The 15,816-nt window shown below is 38.5% G+C and overlaps 1 protein-coding gene across 3 annotated transcripts in view; it reads right to left on the bottom strand.

Moving 5' to 3' along the window:
• Window positions 1–15,816, bottom strand: part of LOC150087115 (RNA 3'-terminal phosphate cyclase-like) — a 197,812-nt gene that overhangs the window by 143,296 nt on the left and 38,700 nt on the right. The window contains exon 2 of one of the 3 annotated variants that reach the window (XM_090371821.1): window positions 15,359–15,472. The exons of 1 other annotated variant lie outside the window; for it this stretch is intronic. In XM_090371821.1, coding sequence (XP_090227947.1) covers window positions 15,359–15,441 — 83 coding nt within the window. In that variant the 5' untranslated portion in view covers window positions 15,442–15,472. The remainder of the gene's footprint in view (window positions 1–15,358; window positions 15,473–15,816) is intronic. One more of the 3 variants, XM_090371820.1, reaches the window with a different exon arrangement.

Genomic DNA, 15,816 nt, shown 5'->3' with positions numbered 1-15,816 from the left:
CACCCCTTTGTTCCATTCACTAATCTTGTTGCCCTTCTCTGTACTCGTTCCAGCAGCTCTACATCCTTGAAATGAGGCCTCCAGACCTGTATACAGTACTCTCGGTGTGGCCTGACCATTGCCTTATACAAGGGAATAATCACCTCCTTATCCGTGCTAGAAAAATTCCTATATATCATTGACAATACACCATGAGCTACTCTTGTAGCCCGTCTGCACTGCTCAGAGAACTTCTATCTGCCTGCACAACCACCCCCAGGTCCCTTTCATTCTCTACCACTGTCAGTGTAGTACCACAGAGTTGATACGTTGCTCTGAGGTTGCTGTTTCCCATGTGTAGTACTTTACATTTGTCAATGTTAAACTTCATTTGCCACCTCTCAGCCCATCTGCTCAACCTTTCCAGATCCTGTTGCAGCAGAATAGTGTCAGTAGTGTCCTTGACAACCCTGCCTACCTTTGTATCGTCTGCAAACTTCGACATTAAGCTTGATGTACCATCTTCAATATCATTTATAAATACTGAAAACAATAATGGACCCAACACTGAGCCCTGAGGGACTCCACTAATAACATTAGTCCACGACGAGCAGTGTCCATTGATTACCACTCTCTGTCTTCTCCCCCTCAGCCACCCCTTTATCCACAGCAGCAATTTGCCTCCAATGTCACACTGCTCCAATTTGTGCAGCGGTCTTCCATGTTCAACAGTATCAAAAGCCTTTCTAAGATCCAAGTATATAATATCAAAGTTATTCCCTGCATCCAGTTCCTTTGTGACTGCATCATAGTATCCAATCAAATTGGTCAGGCAAGACTTCCCCTTAACAAAACCATGCTGTGTCCGAGCTATAACTGAAGTCTTGTCTAAATGATCCTGCAGTGCTTCCTTAACTAGTGCCTCCATTAATTTTCCTGGAACAGAAGTTCAACTCACAGGTCTATAATTACTTGTGTCAGCCTTTGATCCTCCTTTGTGAATTGGGGTCACATTTGCACATCTCCAGTCTGTTGGTACCTCCCGAGTCCAAGGAAGCTCTCATAATTATGGCTAAGGGTTTGCTTACTTCCTCTGCTGCCTCCTTTAATATAACTGGATAGATCCCATCCACCCCGGGTGCCTTTCTTGTGTTTATCTTCAACAATTTCTCCTACACTTTACTCTCAGTTATTACAAGATTCTCTAGCTTACTGCTAGAGTTGAATACACCTCTGGCATTCCCCTCGCTAAATAACTCCTCATGTGTGAATGTCGATGCAAAATATTCATTTAGTTTGTTAGCTATCTGAGCAGGATCATCAACAGTTGACCCATCGATATCAAGTGGACCAATCTAATTCCTCCCCTTCCTTCTAGAGTTTACATAAGTAAAGAACTCTTTGCTGTTTTTCTTTGCATCAGTTGCCAAAGATTTCTCGTAATCTGCCTTCGCCTACCTAACCTCCTTTGTAACTTGGTTACAGATCAACTTGTATCTATCATAGGCTTCTGTGTCATGTGCTAATTTGTATGTATCCCATGCATGTTTCTTCTCTGCCATATGCCTCATTAGTTCTTCTGACTTCCATTTAGGCCTAAACCTTGAACAATATTTCTTAGTTGGTATGTAAAGCCTAGTAGCTTCCAAGATAAGTTCTTTGAATGCTTCCAATTTTGCATTTGCTGTTGGTAACATCATCAGTTGGTCCCACTGTATAGAATTTAAATACTGTCTCAGTCCATCGTAGTCACCTTTATGAAAGCAATAACCCTTCCCTTTACCCCTAATGGTAGTTACCTCTTTGATGGGATGGATGGGATCTATCCAGTTATATTAAAGGAGGCAGCAAAGGAAGTAAGCAAACCCTTAGCCATAATTATGAGAGCTTCCTTGGACTAAGGGGAGGTACCCATAGACTGAAGATGTGCAAATGTGACCCCAATTCACAAAGGAGGATCAAAGGCTGACACAAGTAATTATAGACCTGTGAGTTTAACTTCTGTTCCAGGAAAATTAATGGAGGCACTGGTTAAGAAGCACTGCAGGATCATCTAGACAAGACTTCAGTTATAGTCGGACACAGCATGGTTTTAAGGGGAAGTCTTGCCTGACCAATTTGATTGGATACTATGATGCAGTCACAAAAGAACTGGATGCAGGGAATAACTTTGATATTATATACTAGGATCTTAGACAGGCTTTTGATACTGTTGCACATGGAAGACTGCTGCATAAATTGGAGCAGTGTGGCATTGGAGGCAAATTGCTGCTATGGATAGAGGGGTGGTTGAGGGGAAGAAGACAGAGTGGTAATCAATGGACACTGCTCGTCGTGGACTAATGTTATTAGTGGAGTCCCTCAGGGCTCAGTGTTGGGTCCATTATTGTTTTCTGTATTTATAAATAATGTTGATGATGGTATATCAAGCTTAATGTCCAAGTTTGTAGATGATACAAAGGTTGGCAGAGTTGTTAAGAATACTACTGATGCTATGCTGCTGCAACAGAATCTGGAAAGGTTGAGCAGATGGGCTGAGAGATGGCAAATTAAGTTTAACATTGACAAATGTAAAGTACTACATATGGGAAACAGCAACCCCAGAGCAATGTATCAACTCTGTGGTACTACACTGACAGTGGTAGAGAATGAAAAGGACCTGGGGGTAATTGTGCAGGCAGATATGAAGTTCTCTGACAGTGCAGACAGGCTGCAAGAGTAGCTCATGGTGTCTTATCAATGATATACAGGAATTTTTCTAGCAGGGATAAGGAGGTGATTATTCCCTTGTATAAGGCAATGGTCAGGCTACACTTTGAGTACTGTATACAGGTCTGGAGGCCTCATTTCAAGAAGGATGTAGGGCTGCTGGAACGAGTACAGAGAAGGGCAACAAGATTAGTGAATGGAACAAAGGGTTGCTCTTACGAAGAAAGGCTTAAGTTTTGCAAATTACAGTGTCTGGAGACTAGGCACCGGCGAGGTGATCTGATAGATGTGTATAAAGCCTTGAATGGTTTGAGCATGCTCAATGCTGATGGGATTCTGCCTCTTGCTCAGAATAATCACCTGAGAGGGCATAAATTCAAATTGAGGAAAGACAGATGTAGGATAGATGTGCGGAAATTTGCTTTTAGCCAGCGGGTAGTTGGTTGGTGGAACAGACTTCCATCCCTTGTTGTGGAAGTTGATAGCTTAAATAAATTTAAGGCTCAGCTGTTTTTCGAACAGGTATTTCGAACGAACGGAGGGGTGAAGTGGAAGTTTTTTTTCGTTTTTTTCTTGGCTGATGCTGCATAAGCTTGCTTTCTTGCATCATATGCCTCTATTAATGCTAATGCTAAAATCAGCAAAAGAACAAAGGAAAGTTTAAACAATTACTGTAATTCTACTTATACAATATAGTATAATCTAATTTTGAATATGTACTACAACAGAGGTCAGCAACCTGCGGCTGTATGACATTTAGCTCACATGAAGCAAAATTTAAAAGAGGACTTAAAAATCAAGGACTTGTGAAGTGTAAGACTAAAATGCCTTAAAACTGAAATTGAGGATTTGGAGAGGCAAAAGGCTACCCTTGCAATTCTACACAAATGGACGGCGATAGATGTGTTGAAAAAGCAAGACCAAACTGTGTTTGATGCGTGGAGTAGCTTACTGGACATATATAAATTTGAAAATATCTGCATCTGTCTGGACTTCTCTCAGTTTTTGGTTCGACGAATTTCTGCGGGAAAATATTTCTGAACTGTATTAAAAATAAATCAAAACACCGTCTGAGCAAAGTGAGTCTCTCAGCACACTGAAAGCATGTCTCATCAAGATGAAAATTATGGCATACTCGCCTGATGTTGAGAGACTCACTCAAGTTCAGCAGCAAAAGTCACATTAATTCATACCTAATTGGATGTTTGTTACATTTTTTCAGTACAGTGCACTCCCACTAATCCGAACCCCGGTAATCCGAACGTCCGCCTAATCCGAACACGTTTCGGTCAGCGGAGAGGAAATTTTTTAGTTCGCAAAATATATGCTAAATACGTTAAATTTAAATGGTATTAATGGTACAAAGACATTTAGAATTCCACAAAAAAATTGTAGTTTATTGTAGTACTGTACTAATACAAAATTAATAAATCAGTGTTTGACATGGCCTATTAAAACTACAGATCAATACTTATACACCAAAACAGGAACAAAAGCCATTTTTCACAAGTAACAAACTCTGTTAATTTCTTTTGACGTAACGATGAAAATCGATTAGAAGATGCTATGTTTTGCCACCGGTTACACTCTCCCACAGCTCAGCAACCCAATATACATCTTTTAAGTTCACTTGTTTCATTTTCTCATGTAAAGAAAGTGAATTGGTGTTATCTTCTATCAAGGACCTAAGATATTTCTTTCTGTATGCAAGCTTGATAGACTGTAACACCCCCTGGTCCATGGGCTGTAATAACGGTGTTACATTAGGCGGTAAGAAAGCTGCCTTTATATCCCCTGATGTAAACTCGGAAACGTCTGGGTGGGATGGCGCATTGTCTATGAGGAGAATGGCGCGAGGTGGCAAATCATTTTCATTGCTGAAACGTTTCACTGCTGAGACAAATTGATTATGAAACCACTCAATGAAAAGCTGTCCGTTCATCCAAGCTTTTTTTTGACTTTTGTAATGAACTGGAAGATTGTTAATGTTCATATTTTTAAAAGCGCTCTCGGCTTCGCTGATTTAATGATCATCATCAACGGTAGCTTGTGATTTCCTGAAGCATTACTTCAAGCTATCAACGTCACTCACTCCTTATTCATTTTAAAATCTGGGGTACGTTATTCGGCTAATCCGAAATTCTGCTAATCCGAACAGGACTCGGTCCCAATTAGTTCGGACTAGCGGGAGTCCAGTGTATTAATAAATAATATTTTAAAATATATATTTTTTTAATAAAACACTTTCCCACTCTATTCCATTTCTTAAACTCCCCCTCCTGCCAGCTTGAGCTGAGATGCGGCTCTTCTGATTGTCTTTTTCTTTTTTTTTTTTTATTACATCAAAAATGGCTCTTCACTCAAAAAAGGTTGCCCACCCCTGTACTACAGTATTGGACAACAAAATGAAAATCATACATTTTCCATTGATTGAACAATTTTAATTCGTAATTTACATATCTTCATTTTCTGTGTATACATGTGTATATATATATATATATGTGTGTGTGTGTGTGTGTGTGTGTGTTTGAAGCACAGGCAGAGGAATTGGTTTCAGACCTTAAAATTACCTGTCAAAATGTACTGTTTCAGTGAGAAAGCACTTTTCAAAAGCATGAAGTTACGAAAGTGCACAATGCTGGTTAATTTACTTTCCAGTTAGGCTGTGCTTGGGGGGAAAAAAAAAAAATATATATATATATGGCTCCATTCATGCATATCCTGAAGAATGCAATATCTGCATCCACTTCATCTTCATCTCATACTGAAACATGAGATGAAGTTGACAATTACTTGCCTACAGCATGTTGATTTTGAGACACAGCACAATTTCGTTTAACACTTTTGCTGCTGACTTTTTGACTTGGGTTTGAAAATCATGGATTGGAAAAGGCAGAAATCTATTTTTAGGCTTTCTTCTCACCATGAAATTAATCAGCCTTCAGTGAAGGTTATTTGACAAAAAATATTGTTTTTCTATTGTTAAATTGGAAGAAAAAGTTCTAAAAGTAGGGTGGTTCTCCTCCAAGTGGATTAAAATCCAAAGCGACATATCTGCAATCAGGAAGCAATGAATGTGTTAATTGTATTCTTCAATAGTTTTTCTTAAACACCAGATCTACACCTCGATCAAGTGGTTGAAGATATGTCACATTAGGTGGAAGGTACTCAACAGTAACTGCATATAGTCCACTCACAAACAGAAAAAATTTTCTATTCTCACCACTTATCTTGCAATCTTGTCTCTGACCAACTCTTTATAGATTTTTGATAACATCAGCCTTTTGGTTGGCTCGGTACATAGGCAATATCTTCACAGCTTTAAAGCATCAGTTTCTGGATTTTTCTAATGATTAAGAGAGAGGAAGCTTCTCTGTGCCAGACATGCTTGTCACTAAGTGAATGGTAATCCAATGGTTTGCCTTTTAATCACCATTACATTTCTCTCCTTTAACTGTAGCTGTTTTATCTGATAGCAACTTACAAAACATCCAGTTTCATCAGCATTGAAGATATCATTCTAGTTGTATGTCAACAAAATATTTTTTTAAATGATCCTCCTTCCTTTCCTTTATAGCTTCGGTGTCAAGGGCTGTACTTTTGTCACACACTTTTTTGAAAGACAGCCCTAATGAGTTTTATTCTGGAGCCATCCATCAGAAGAATTAATCTTCAATCTGATGTGCAAATGATTCAGCCTTACTTTTTAAGACTTCAATCTACAGGAACATTTTTTGTATGCATCATACAACCATTCCAAGAGTACCTACCTCCTCAAAATCCAGATACTTCATCTTTCATGTTCTGATCCTACTTGGTATAGCAGACTTATATAAGCTTTTAATATTTTTATTTCAATCTCTCAGAATGGTAATAGAACATGGTGAACAGTGTACTCTTAGGAATGCCAAACTGTTTAGCAATGTTGATCTCAAATGCATGCATTTGAGATCAACATTGATAAACTTTTCAAATGCATGAAAAAAGTAGCTATTTTCATGGCCATGTGGCCCGTATAAAAATTATTTGTGGGCCATATCCGGCCCACGGGCCGTAGATTGGACACCACTGATATATACAAATACAAGGTACTTCATAAGGGTAAAAGTAATACCAGATTAATGTACTAACCTTGTGGTACCACACTCAAGATAATGGAGAATGAAAAAGACCTGGCATAATTGTGCAGTCAGATATGAAGTTCCTCTGAGCAGTGCAAACAGGTTGCCAGGACAACTCGTGGTTTTGTCAATGGTATACAGGAATTTCCCAGCAGAGATAAGGAGGTGATTTGTCAGGTCACACCTTGACTGCTACATATAGGTGTGGAAGCCTCATTTTATGAAGAACATGGATCTGTTGGAACAGATGCAGAGAAGAGCAAAGAGATTATTGAGGGGAACATAAGGGTGCTCTTACCGGTAAAGGCCTTCAGTTCTGCAAATTGCAGCATCTGGAAACTAGATACCTGGGAGGAGATCTGATTTGCGTGGGGTGAACCTAATCAAAATGTAATTTTGATTAGGTTCACCTAATCAAAATGATAAGGCCTAGGAATCTGTTGGGTGAACCTAATCAAAATTACATTTTGATTAGGTTCACCCAACAGATTCCTAGTTTCCAGAGCTTGCAATTTACAGAACACAGTTTTTCTTAGTAAGAATATCCTTTTGTGTACCCAAAAAATCTTGTTGCTTGCCTCTATGCCTTTTTCAAATATTGTCCCTGTTAAATTTCAATGCCATTTTAAAATTAAGCCGATCTGCTTAATTATCTAGATCCTCTTGAAATAACATACCCTGATTACAATCATTAAGCACTATTCCCACCTTTGTATTATCAGCAAACAGACATCAAATTTGAAATGCAAACATCAATTTCATTAATAAATATTAAAAATAAGGCACAGACAGCAATGATCAGATAAAACCCCTGTGGAACCTCATTAATCACTTTAGTCCACAAAAAGCAGGGCCATTTATAGCCACCCTTTCTCCTACCACATAACCATCCCTTTATCCATAGTAGTAATTTCTTCCCTAATGCCACATTAGTTTAATTTGTACAAAAATTGTATCTGAAATGCTGTCTCAAAGGTTTAATTACTAAAATATAAATATATGAAATCAAAATAATTCTTTGTATTCGGCCCCTTTGTGACTGCCCCGTAGTACATAATCAGATTATTGAAGCACAATCTGCCTTTAACAAACCCATGCTACAATTGCTTTATAATGTTTCTCCTATCAAAATGATTTTGCATTACTTCTTTAATTAATGATTCCATTATTTTCTATGGCACAGAGGTTAAACTGATAGGTTTATAGTCACCCACATCAACCTTTGAACGGCAGGAGATATATATTTTCACATTATATCAGCAGGTACTTCCTCTGAATCAAGTGTTTAGCCAACTACCTCTTTTGCAATTTCTCTTAATATAATTGGATAGAATTCATCAGAGCCAGGTGTTTTTTTTTTACTTTTAGCTCCAGCAATTTCTCTACAACTTGTGGGGTTGAATTAAAAACAGTGGAGGAGGAAAAGGATATGAGAATATGGGCAGATATGAAGTTTTCTAAACCGTGTGAACAGGCAGCCAGGAAAGCTCATGGTGTCCTATCAATGATTTATTGAATGCTATCCTGTAGGGATAGGGAAGTCATAATCCCACTGTATAAGGCAATTGTAAGTCCACATTTGGAATATTATGATCAAGTTTGGAGACTTCAACTGAAAATGGAACTTCTCGAAAGGGTCCACAGATGGGCAACTCAAATGATGAGATCAGCAGAGGGACGACCGTATGAGGAAAGACTCCGATTATGTGGGCTACAGAGCTTGGCAACCAGGGACCTCAGAGGTGACCTGATTGAGGTTTATAAGGCTCTGAGAGGGATTAGTAAAATGAATGAAGGTGGAATTTTCACTGTTCTAAACAATTCCAGAACTAGGGATCATAAATTCAGATTACAAGGCTTGAGGTTTAGATTAGATTGTAGGAGTTTTCTTTTAGCCAGCAAGTCGTTGGTAGCCAGAACAAGTTGCCCTCGCAGGTTTTTTTGAGGCTCTGACAGTTTGAATAAATTCAAAGTCTATTAGATACTTGCAATTACCTGTGTGAGGAGGGAAGCATATAATTTTTGTTTTCTTATCTATTTGGTTGTGTTTTTTTTTTTTTTTTTTTTTTTTTGCCAGTGCAACTAAGCCTGTGGCTTCCTTGCACCATATGGCAAATACTACTACTATTATTACTACAACCTTACTTTCTATTATTATAAAACCATTTCTTGGAGGCACTTGTTAAAGAAGCACAGCAGGATCAGGATCATCTAGACAAGACTTCGGTTACAGTTCAGACACAGCATGGGTTTGTTAAGGGGAAGTTTTGTCTGAAAAATTTGATTGGATACTATGATGTGGTCACAAAGGAACTGGATGTAAACAATAATTTTTATATCATATACTTGGATCTTAGGAAAGCTTTTGATACTGTTGCACATAGAAGACTGCTGTACAAATTGGAGCAGTGTGGTATTAAGGGCAAGTTGATGCTATGGATAAAGGTATGGTTGAGTGGGAGAAGACAGAGTGGTAATCAATGGACACTGCTATTTGTGTACTAATGTTATTAGTGGAGTCCTCCAGGGTTCAGTGTTGGGTCCATTGTTTTCTGTATTTATTAATGATATTGATGAAGGTAGATAACAGGCTTAATGTCTAAGTTTGAAGACGATACGAAGGTTAGCGGGGTTGTTAATGACACTAATGATAGTACACTACTGCAACAGGATCTAGAAAAAGTTGTGCAGATGGGCTGAGAGGTGGCAACTGAAGTTTAACATTGACAAATGTAAAGAACTGCATATGGGTAGCAGTAACCCCAGAGTAACATACCAACTGTGTGGTGCTACACTCAGAGTAGTAGAGAATGAAAGGGACCTAGAGGTAATTGTGTTTTTTTTTTTTTATGTGAACCCCAAACACGAGAGGTATTAGAACCTATAGTACTTAGTACCGTGCTTGGGTTTGAGGTTATGAAGACGAAAGAAGATATTTGTTGACATTGGACTTGAACTTCTGTAGATTGTAATTTTCAGGAAATACGTATGAAGGAAGGTTGTTCCAGAAAACGGCAGTTGAATGAATAAATGAGGAAGATGAAAAGTTGGTTCTGTGGGTTTGAAGTTGGACAGTAAATGGATGTTGGCTGGTGGCGGCACGTGTTCGGACTGTTTTGAAAGAGAGAGCAGGAATTATAGAAGCCAATTCAGAAGAACAGTGCCCATGGAAGTATCTGTAGAAGAGGCATACAGCAGAAACAGTGCGTCTATGAGAAAGCGAGTGGAGAGACTCTGTTAGAGATGAATCATTAATTAACCTAACTGCCCTCTTCTGAATGGAATCAAGAAGCCGGAGAGAGGTTTTGGGGGCACCACCCCAGATATGGGAACAATATTCCATGGCAGGGCGAATTTGCGATTTATACAGAGTGAGCAGCTGTTTGGAAGAAAAGTAACGCCGAGAGCGAAAGAGAAAACCAAGTTTTTTAGATGCAGAGGAAGCAATATTTGTAATGTGCTTGTGCCAAGAGAGATTAGAAGTCAGGGTAATCCCCAAAAGAGATATATCATTTTGCCTAGAAATCGGAGTGTCACTAAAGATAAGCATAGGAGTAGAAGAATCCTTTTTGCGAGATATAAGACAAGACTGAGTTTTAGAAGGGTTGAAATCAACTAAGTTGTCTTTGCCCCACTGGAGAATTACCTGAAGATCGGCATTTAAGGAATTGGTAGCAGATTTTCGAGAAGTTGAAGCTGATTGAGCAGGACAAGGTTTCTCAAAATGGAAAGTTGAATGCAATGTGCTATCATCGGCAAAACTATGGATAGGATTTCCAGTCAATGGAAGAAGGTCATTGATATACAAGAGGAAAAGAGTGGGGGAAAGAACTGAACCTTGGGGGACACCGGCATTAGTGAAGAAGTTAGAAGACAGAGAGCCATCTACCATCACCCTCAGTGAGCGATCAGAGAGAAAACTGGATAACCAATTACTAAAAACAGTTGGCAAACCATAAGATGGAAGCTTGTTTAGAAGACCTTTATGCCAAACACGATCAAAAGCCTTTGAGATGTCAAGAGCAACTACTTGTGTTTCACCGAACCTTTCCATTGAATTAGTCCATAAATGGGTAACATAAGCCAGAATATCTCCAGTGGATCGACACTGACGGAATCCATACTGGTGATCGTTGATCAGACGGAAGGTGTAGTCAGATATGAAGTTTTCTGAGCAGTGCAGATGTTCTGCAAGATCAGCTCATGATGTGTTGTCAATGATATACAGGAATTTTTCTTGCAGGGATAAGGAAGTAATTATCCCCTTGTATAAGGCAATGGTCAGGCCATACCTCGAGTACTGTATACAGGTCTAGAGGCCTCATTTTAAGAAGGATGTAGAGCTGCTGAAATGAGTACAGAGAAGGGCAACAAGATTAGTGAATGGAACAGAGGGTTGCTCTTATGAAGAAAGGCTTAAGTTTTGCAAATTACAGTATCTGGAACAGAGGGTTGCTCTTATGAAGAAAGGCTTAAGTTTTGCAAATTACAGTATCTGGAGACTGTAATTTGCAAACGATACGAAGCCCATTCAAGGCCTTATATACCTCAATCAGATCACCTTGCATATGCGAGGTGATCTGATTGAGGTTATTTGCTATTTGGTTTTTAGGAGCATTAGCAACTTAAGGCCATATTGCTCCGATGCGGTGGTCATTCCCTGACCTTTCCGCATCCTCCGTATTTGGTGGTGACAGGCTCGAACCCCGGTCTAATCAAGAAGCGTGTGCTACGCACTGCTGCTGCTCCTTCCCACCTGGCTACGGAGGCACCCCTCTGATTGAGGTATATAAGGCCTTGAATGGGTTGAGCAAAGCAAGCTCAATGCTGATGGGATTCTTCCTCTTGCTCAGATTAATCACCTGAGGAGACATTTTTATTCTTATTATTTTTTCTTTTTTTTTTTTTTTTTGTTATTCTATTTTTTTTATTTTATTTTATTATTATTATTTTATTTATTTATTTTTATTTTTCGGCTGGTGCAGCATAAGCCATAGGCTTCCTTGCACAATGTGGCCACTGCTAATACTAAGACAGCTGTAGAATAGATGTGCGGAAATTTGCCTTTAGCCAGCGGGGGGCGGGGGGTTGGTGATTGCTGGAACAAACTTCCATCTGTCATTGAAGATGACAGCTTAAATAAATTCAAGGCAGAACTAGACAAACGTTTGAAGAGAATGGATGGATGAATTGGGAAGGTTTTTTTTTTTTTTTTTGACTGATGCTGTGTTTGTTTGTTTGTTGTTTGATTTTTAGGAGCATTAGTAACTAATGCCATATTGCTCCGGGATATGCAGTGGTCATTCTCTGACCTTTCCGCATCCTCCGTATTTGGTGGTGACGGGCTCGAACCCCGGTCTAATCAAGAGGCATGTGCTACGCACTGCTGCTCTTTCCCACCTGGCTACAGAGGCGCATCAACTGATGCTGTATAAGCTTGCTTGCTTTCTTACATCATCTGCCATTACTACTACTAGTACATGATGAATCACTGCTGATAACCAGATCAAGAACACTGTATTCTCTTGTTGCTTCTCTAACATGGTGTAAAAACGGTCATCCAACAAACTGGGAAATGCACTGCTACTGCAGCTGCTGTGAACCTGCAAGTTCTAATTGGTATCTGGAAAGTTAAAATACCCCATGATAAGACATTCTGATTTGCTGGCTCACTATTTGTCTGTATAATTATTCATTATACTCATCACAATCATTTGACCTGTAACAGACTCCAACTCTTGTTTTTGTTCAGCAGTGTTGATGTCAGAAAACTGCACTCAATATTACACTAACATGTCTATTGGTTGTACTGTTTTAGAGTTTATAAGCTTCTTAACCAAAAGCATCCCCCCACCGTTTCCTGCCTTGTCTGTCCTTTAAGTATACATTATAGCCACCATATTAAAATTCTGCATTCTCAATACCAAAGTGACATGATGTTTCTGTTATACCTATAATGGCAGCATTTCATGACTTAATCAATACTTCAAACTGATTAAATTCATTTATTATACTTCCTGTATGCAAGCAAGGAAATGTGTAGTGTTTTTTTGATAACTCTTATACAGCCCACATAACTGCTAGTTCCATATTGATATCTGGACCTTCATCCATATTCCATATGGACCTTCATCAGGCCTTATAATTTCCTCAAATTAGTTCAAAAGAAGCATCTTATGTCAAAAGTGGTGGATCACAAGCTTCTGCATAAAAACTTTGAATAGATTTTAGAAAAGCACCTAGAAAAATGTGCAAGGCACTGTAATGAATGGTTGGTCCAACCGCTTTAAACTATTCAGTTTTTTGAAAAGTTTTCTTTTTATTATTCATAATAACTGCAATAAAGCACACCAATTTTATTAACTTAAATTATGACAGAATAAAAATTAAATAATAAAATAAGACAGGATAAAATTTTGATGTAAAAATAAAATACACTGACAAATGTAGTGTTAAAAGTGATAAATTGATAGAATTAAAATATATAAGAGAGAATTAAATTATCCTCCACATGTGCATGAAGACTGGAAATGGCTCAGAAGTGGGTCAGGTGGAACCATTCATCCTATCTCTATCGATGGTATTATGTTCTGAACAACAAATCTACAAGCTCTTGAGCCATTTTTGGTTCCAATACAATCAATGACATATACATCATCTAGAGAAATTTGGTAGTTTCCCTCCCAGAAGTGCTCAGCCACAATAGATTTCCCATAGTCTGCAGTCTTTACTGCGCTAACGTGTTCTCCCATATGATATTTAAACCTGCATTCTGTCTCTCCAACATAGCACTCCCCACAGTCCGGACACCTGATCTCATATAAGCCCTGCTTGTATCCTCAATAGGTACAGGATCTTTTAGCTTTGACATGACTGTGTGCAATCTCTTCCCTCACAGCTGCACACAGAATGTCTGACAGATACATAACATTCTAGAGATCTGCTCTGTTAAGCCCAGATAGTAGGAAATATATACAGTAGCAGCGGGTGAGAATGACTCTTGACCTACGTTCAGCTTCTCAAATATGTTTGTCCAAGACCTTCTGAGGGTAGCCACTCTTTTGGAGATCCACTGTGACACATATAATCTCCTCCATTCTATATCCTCAAAGGTGCTGCAGTGGAACCCAGCCTTATCCAATAGGACCCTAATTACACTATTCTTATTTTTGGCTTGTGCCATGTTGTAATGCGTGTATCTCATATATAACATAGGTTTCCTATATACTCTCATTTTTAACCAACACATCAAGGAAAGAGGGGTGGTACCATTTATTTCCACCTTCGAGGTAAACTGAATAAAAGAGGAGAAACCATTGAGAAAGTTGAGAACATAATCTCTCCTCCCCTCCATACAATGGTAAACGTATCATTGACATAACATTTCCACGCATGCATGGAGGAGAGGCAGAACAGACCCATCAAAAATTGCTAACATGTTCCCTATATGATCTTTAAACCTGTGTTCTGGAGAGACAGAACACAGGTTTGAAGATCACATGGGGGAACATATTAGCGCAATAAAGACTACAGACTGGGAAATCTGCTGTGGCTAAACACTTCTGGGAGGAGAGCCACCAAATTTCTCCAGATGATGCTGTCATTGTTGATCGTTTGCATAGGTATTGGAACCAGAAATGGCTCAAGAGCTTGCAGATTTGTTCTTCAGAACATAATATCGTAAATAGATAGGGGAGTCCATATTCATCCCCCTCTTTGGAAATGTTTGGACAGGATGAACAGTTCCGCTTGGCATGCTCAAGCAGAACTGTTTCTGGTCTTCACACAAGTGTGGCGGATAATTCCCATGTTTCTACAGTAACGTGGGCTGTGATCTTGCTGATGTTATTTAAGGATGTGCCATGACAGTCAAGTGTCACTATTGATAAAGGAGGCGGTTGCCTTTGAAAACTATGGTGTTGTTTTGTTGCTTTTAATTTGTAATTTTTTTTTGTATATTTTAATTCTATCTACCATTTTATTGCTTTTAACTCTACAGTTGTCAGTGTATTTTATTTTTTTATCAAAATTTTATCCTGTCTTATTTTACTATTATTCTATTTTAATTTATATTAATAAAGTTTGAATTATATATGGTTGGAGTATTCCATTGCAGTTATGAGCCAGAAATTTCCCAACCCCAGAGGCCTATTTGAAGAATTCTTTTTATTATGTAGTAGGTGTGTGTGTAGAAGAGATTATGTAGTAGAGAATTACTCTACATTCATAGTTTCCCTTTGGTGAAATAGGGACCTAAACCTGTGAATATCATCCTGGTCAATTTGAATTTAGAACTTTAAGTGTGTGGTAATTCAAGAATTGCTTAATTCATCACCATACCACTTATTTCATCACTTTTTTCCAAGTCCCAAGAAGCCATCAGCATAAATTTCTGCTCCATCTAATTTGTTGTGTCACTTAATTCGTAAAAATGCAGGAGATCCCGCTGGGAATGAATTACTTATACCGTACTGTATTTGTATGTATAAACACACATGCAGCATAATGTCACACACATATATATGCCCAGATACCTATTTTGTACTAACCTAAGTCCAGGATTGCTTCTTCCAGCTCTTATATTATATACAGAAATTGGTTTTCTCAGCAAGGCACTCAGAGCTGCTGCCATCCGCAGAATCTGTCCTCCCTACAAAAAGGTACTGAAAATAATTATGTAAAACAGGATAAAACATTTGAAACACAAGTAACCTAAAGAAAAGAAAATCAATCTCTTTACATTTTTTTTTACCTTCTCCCTAATATAATGAAAATTATGGTTACTGTTAAAAGGACGCCACACATTCAGATCCCTCTCTTCAAGTCTACTTTAGTAGTTATTAGGTAAGGGATAAAAGTCTTACCTTTGACAATGAGCTAGAATACATAATTAAGAAAAATGCCCAAATAACAAAGATTACCAAGTATTGAACACAAAGAGTAAGGAATCACCTTCTAATCAAGTCTACTAAACTAGATAGTGACAGGAAATTATTTTAGGTATTAG

Source organism: Mastigoproctus giganteus, chromosome 4 (assembly GCF_048544385.1).
Source record: "Mastigoproctus giganteus isolate SK-2022 chromosome 4, ASM4854438v1, whole genome shotgun sequence".
Taxonomy (NCBI): domain Eukaryota; kingdom Metazoa; phylum Arthropoda; class Arachnida; order Uropygi; family Thelyphonidae; genus Mastigoproctus; species Mastigoproctus giganteus.
This window is presented reverse-complemented; position numbering and strand designations above follow the sequence as displayed.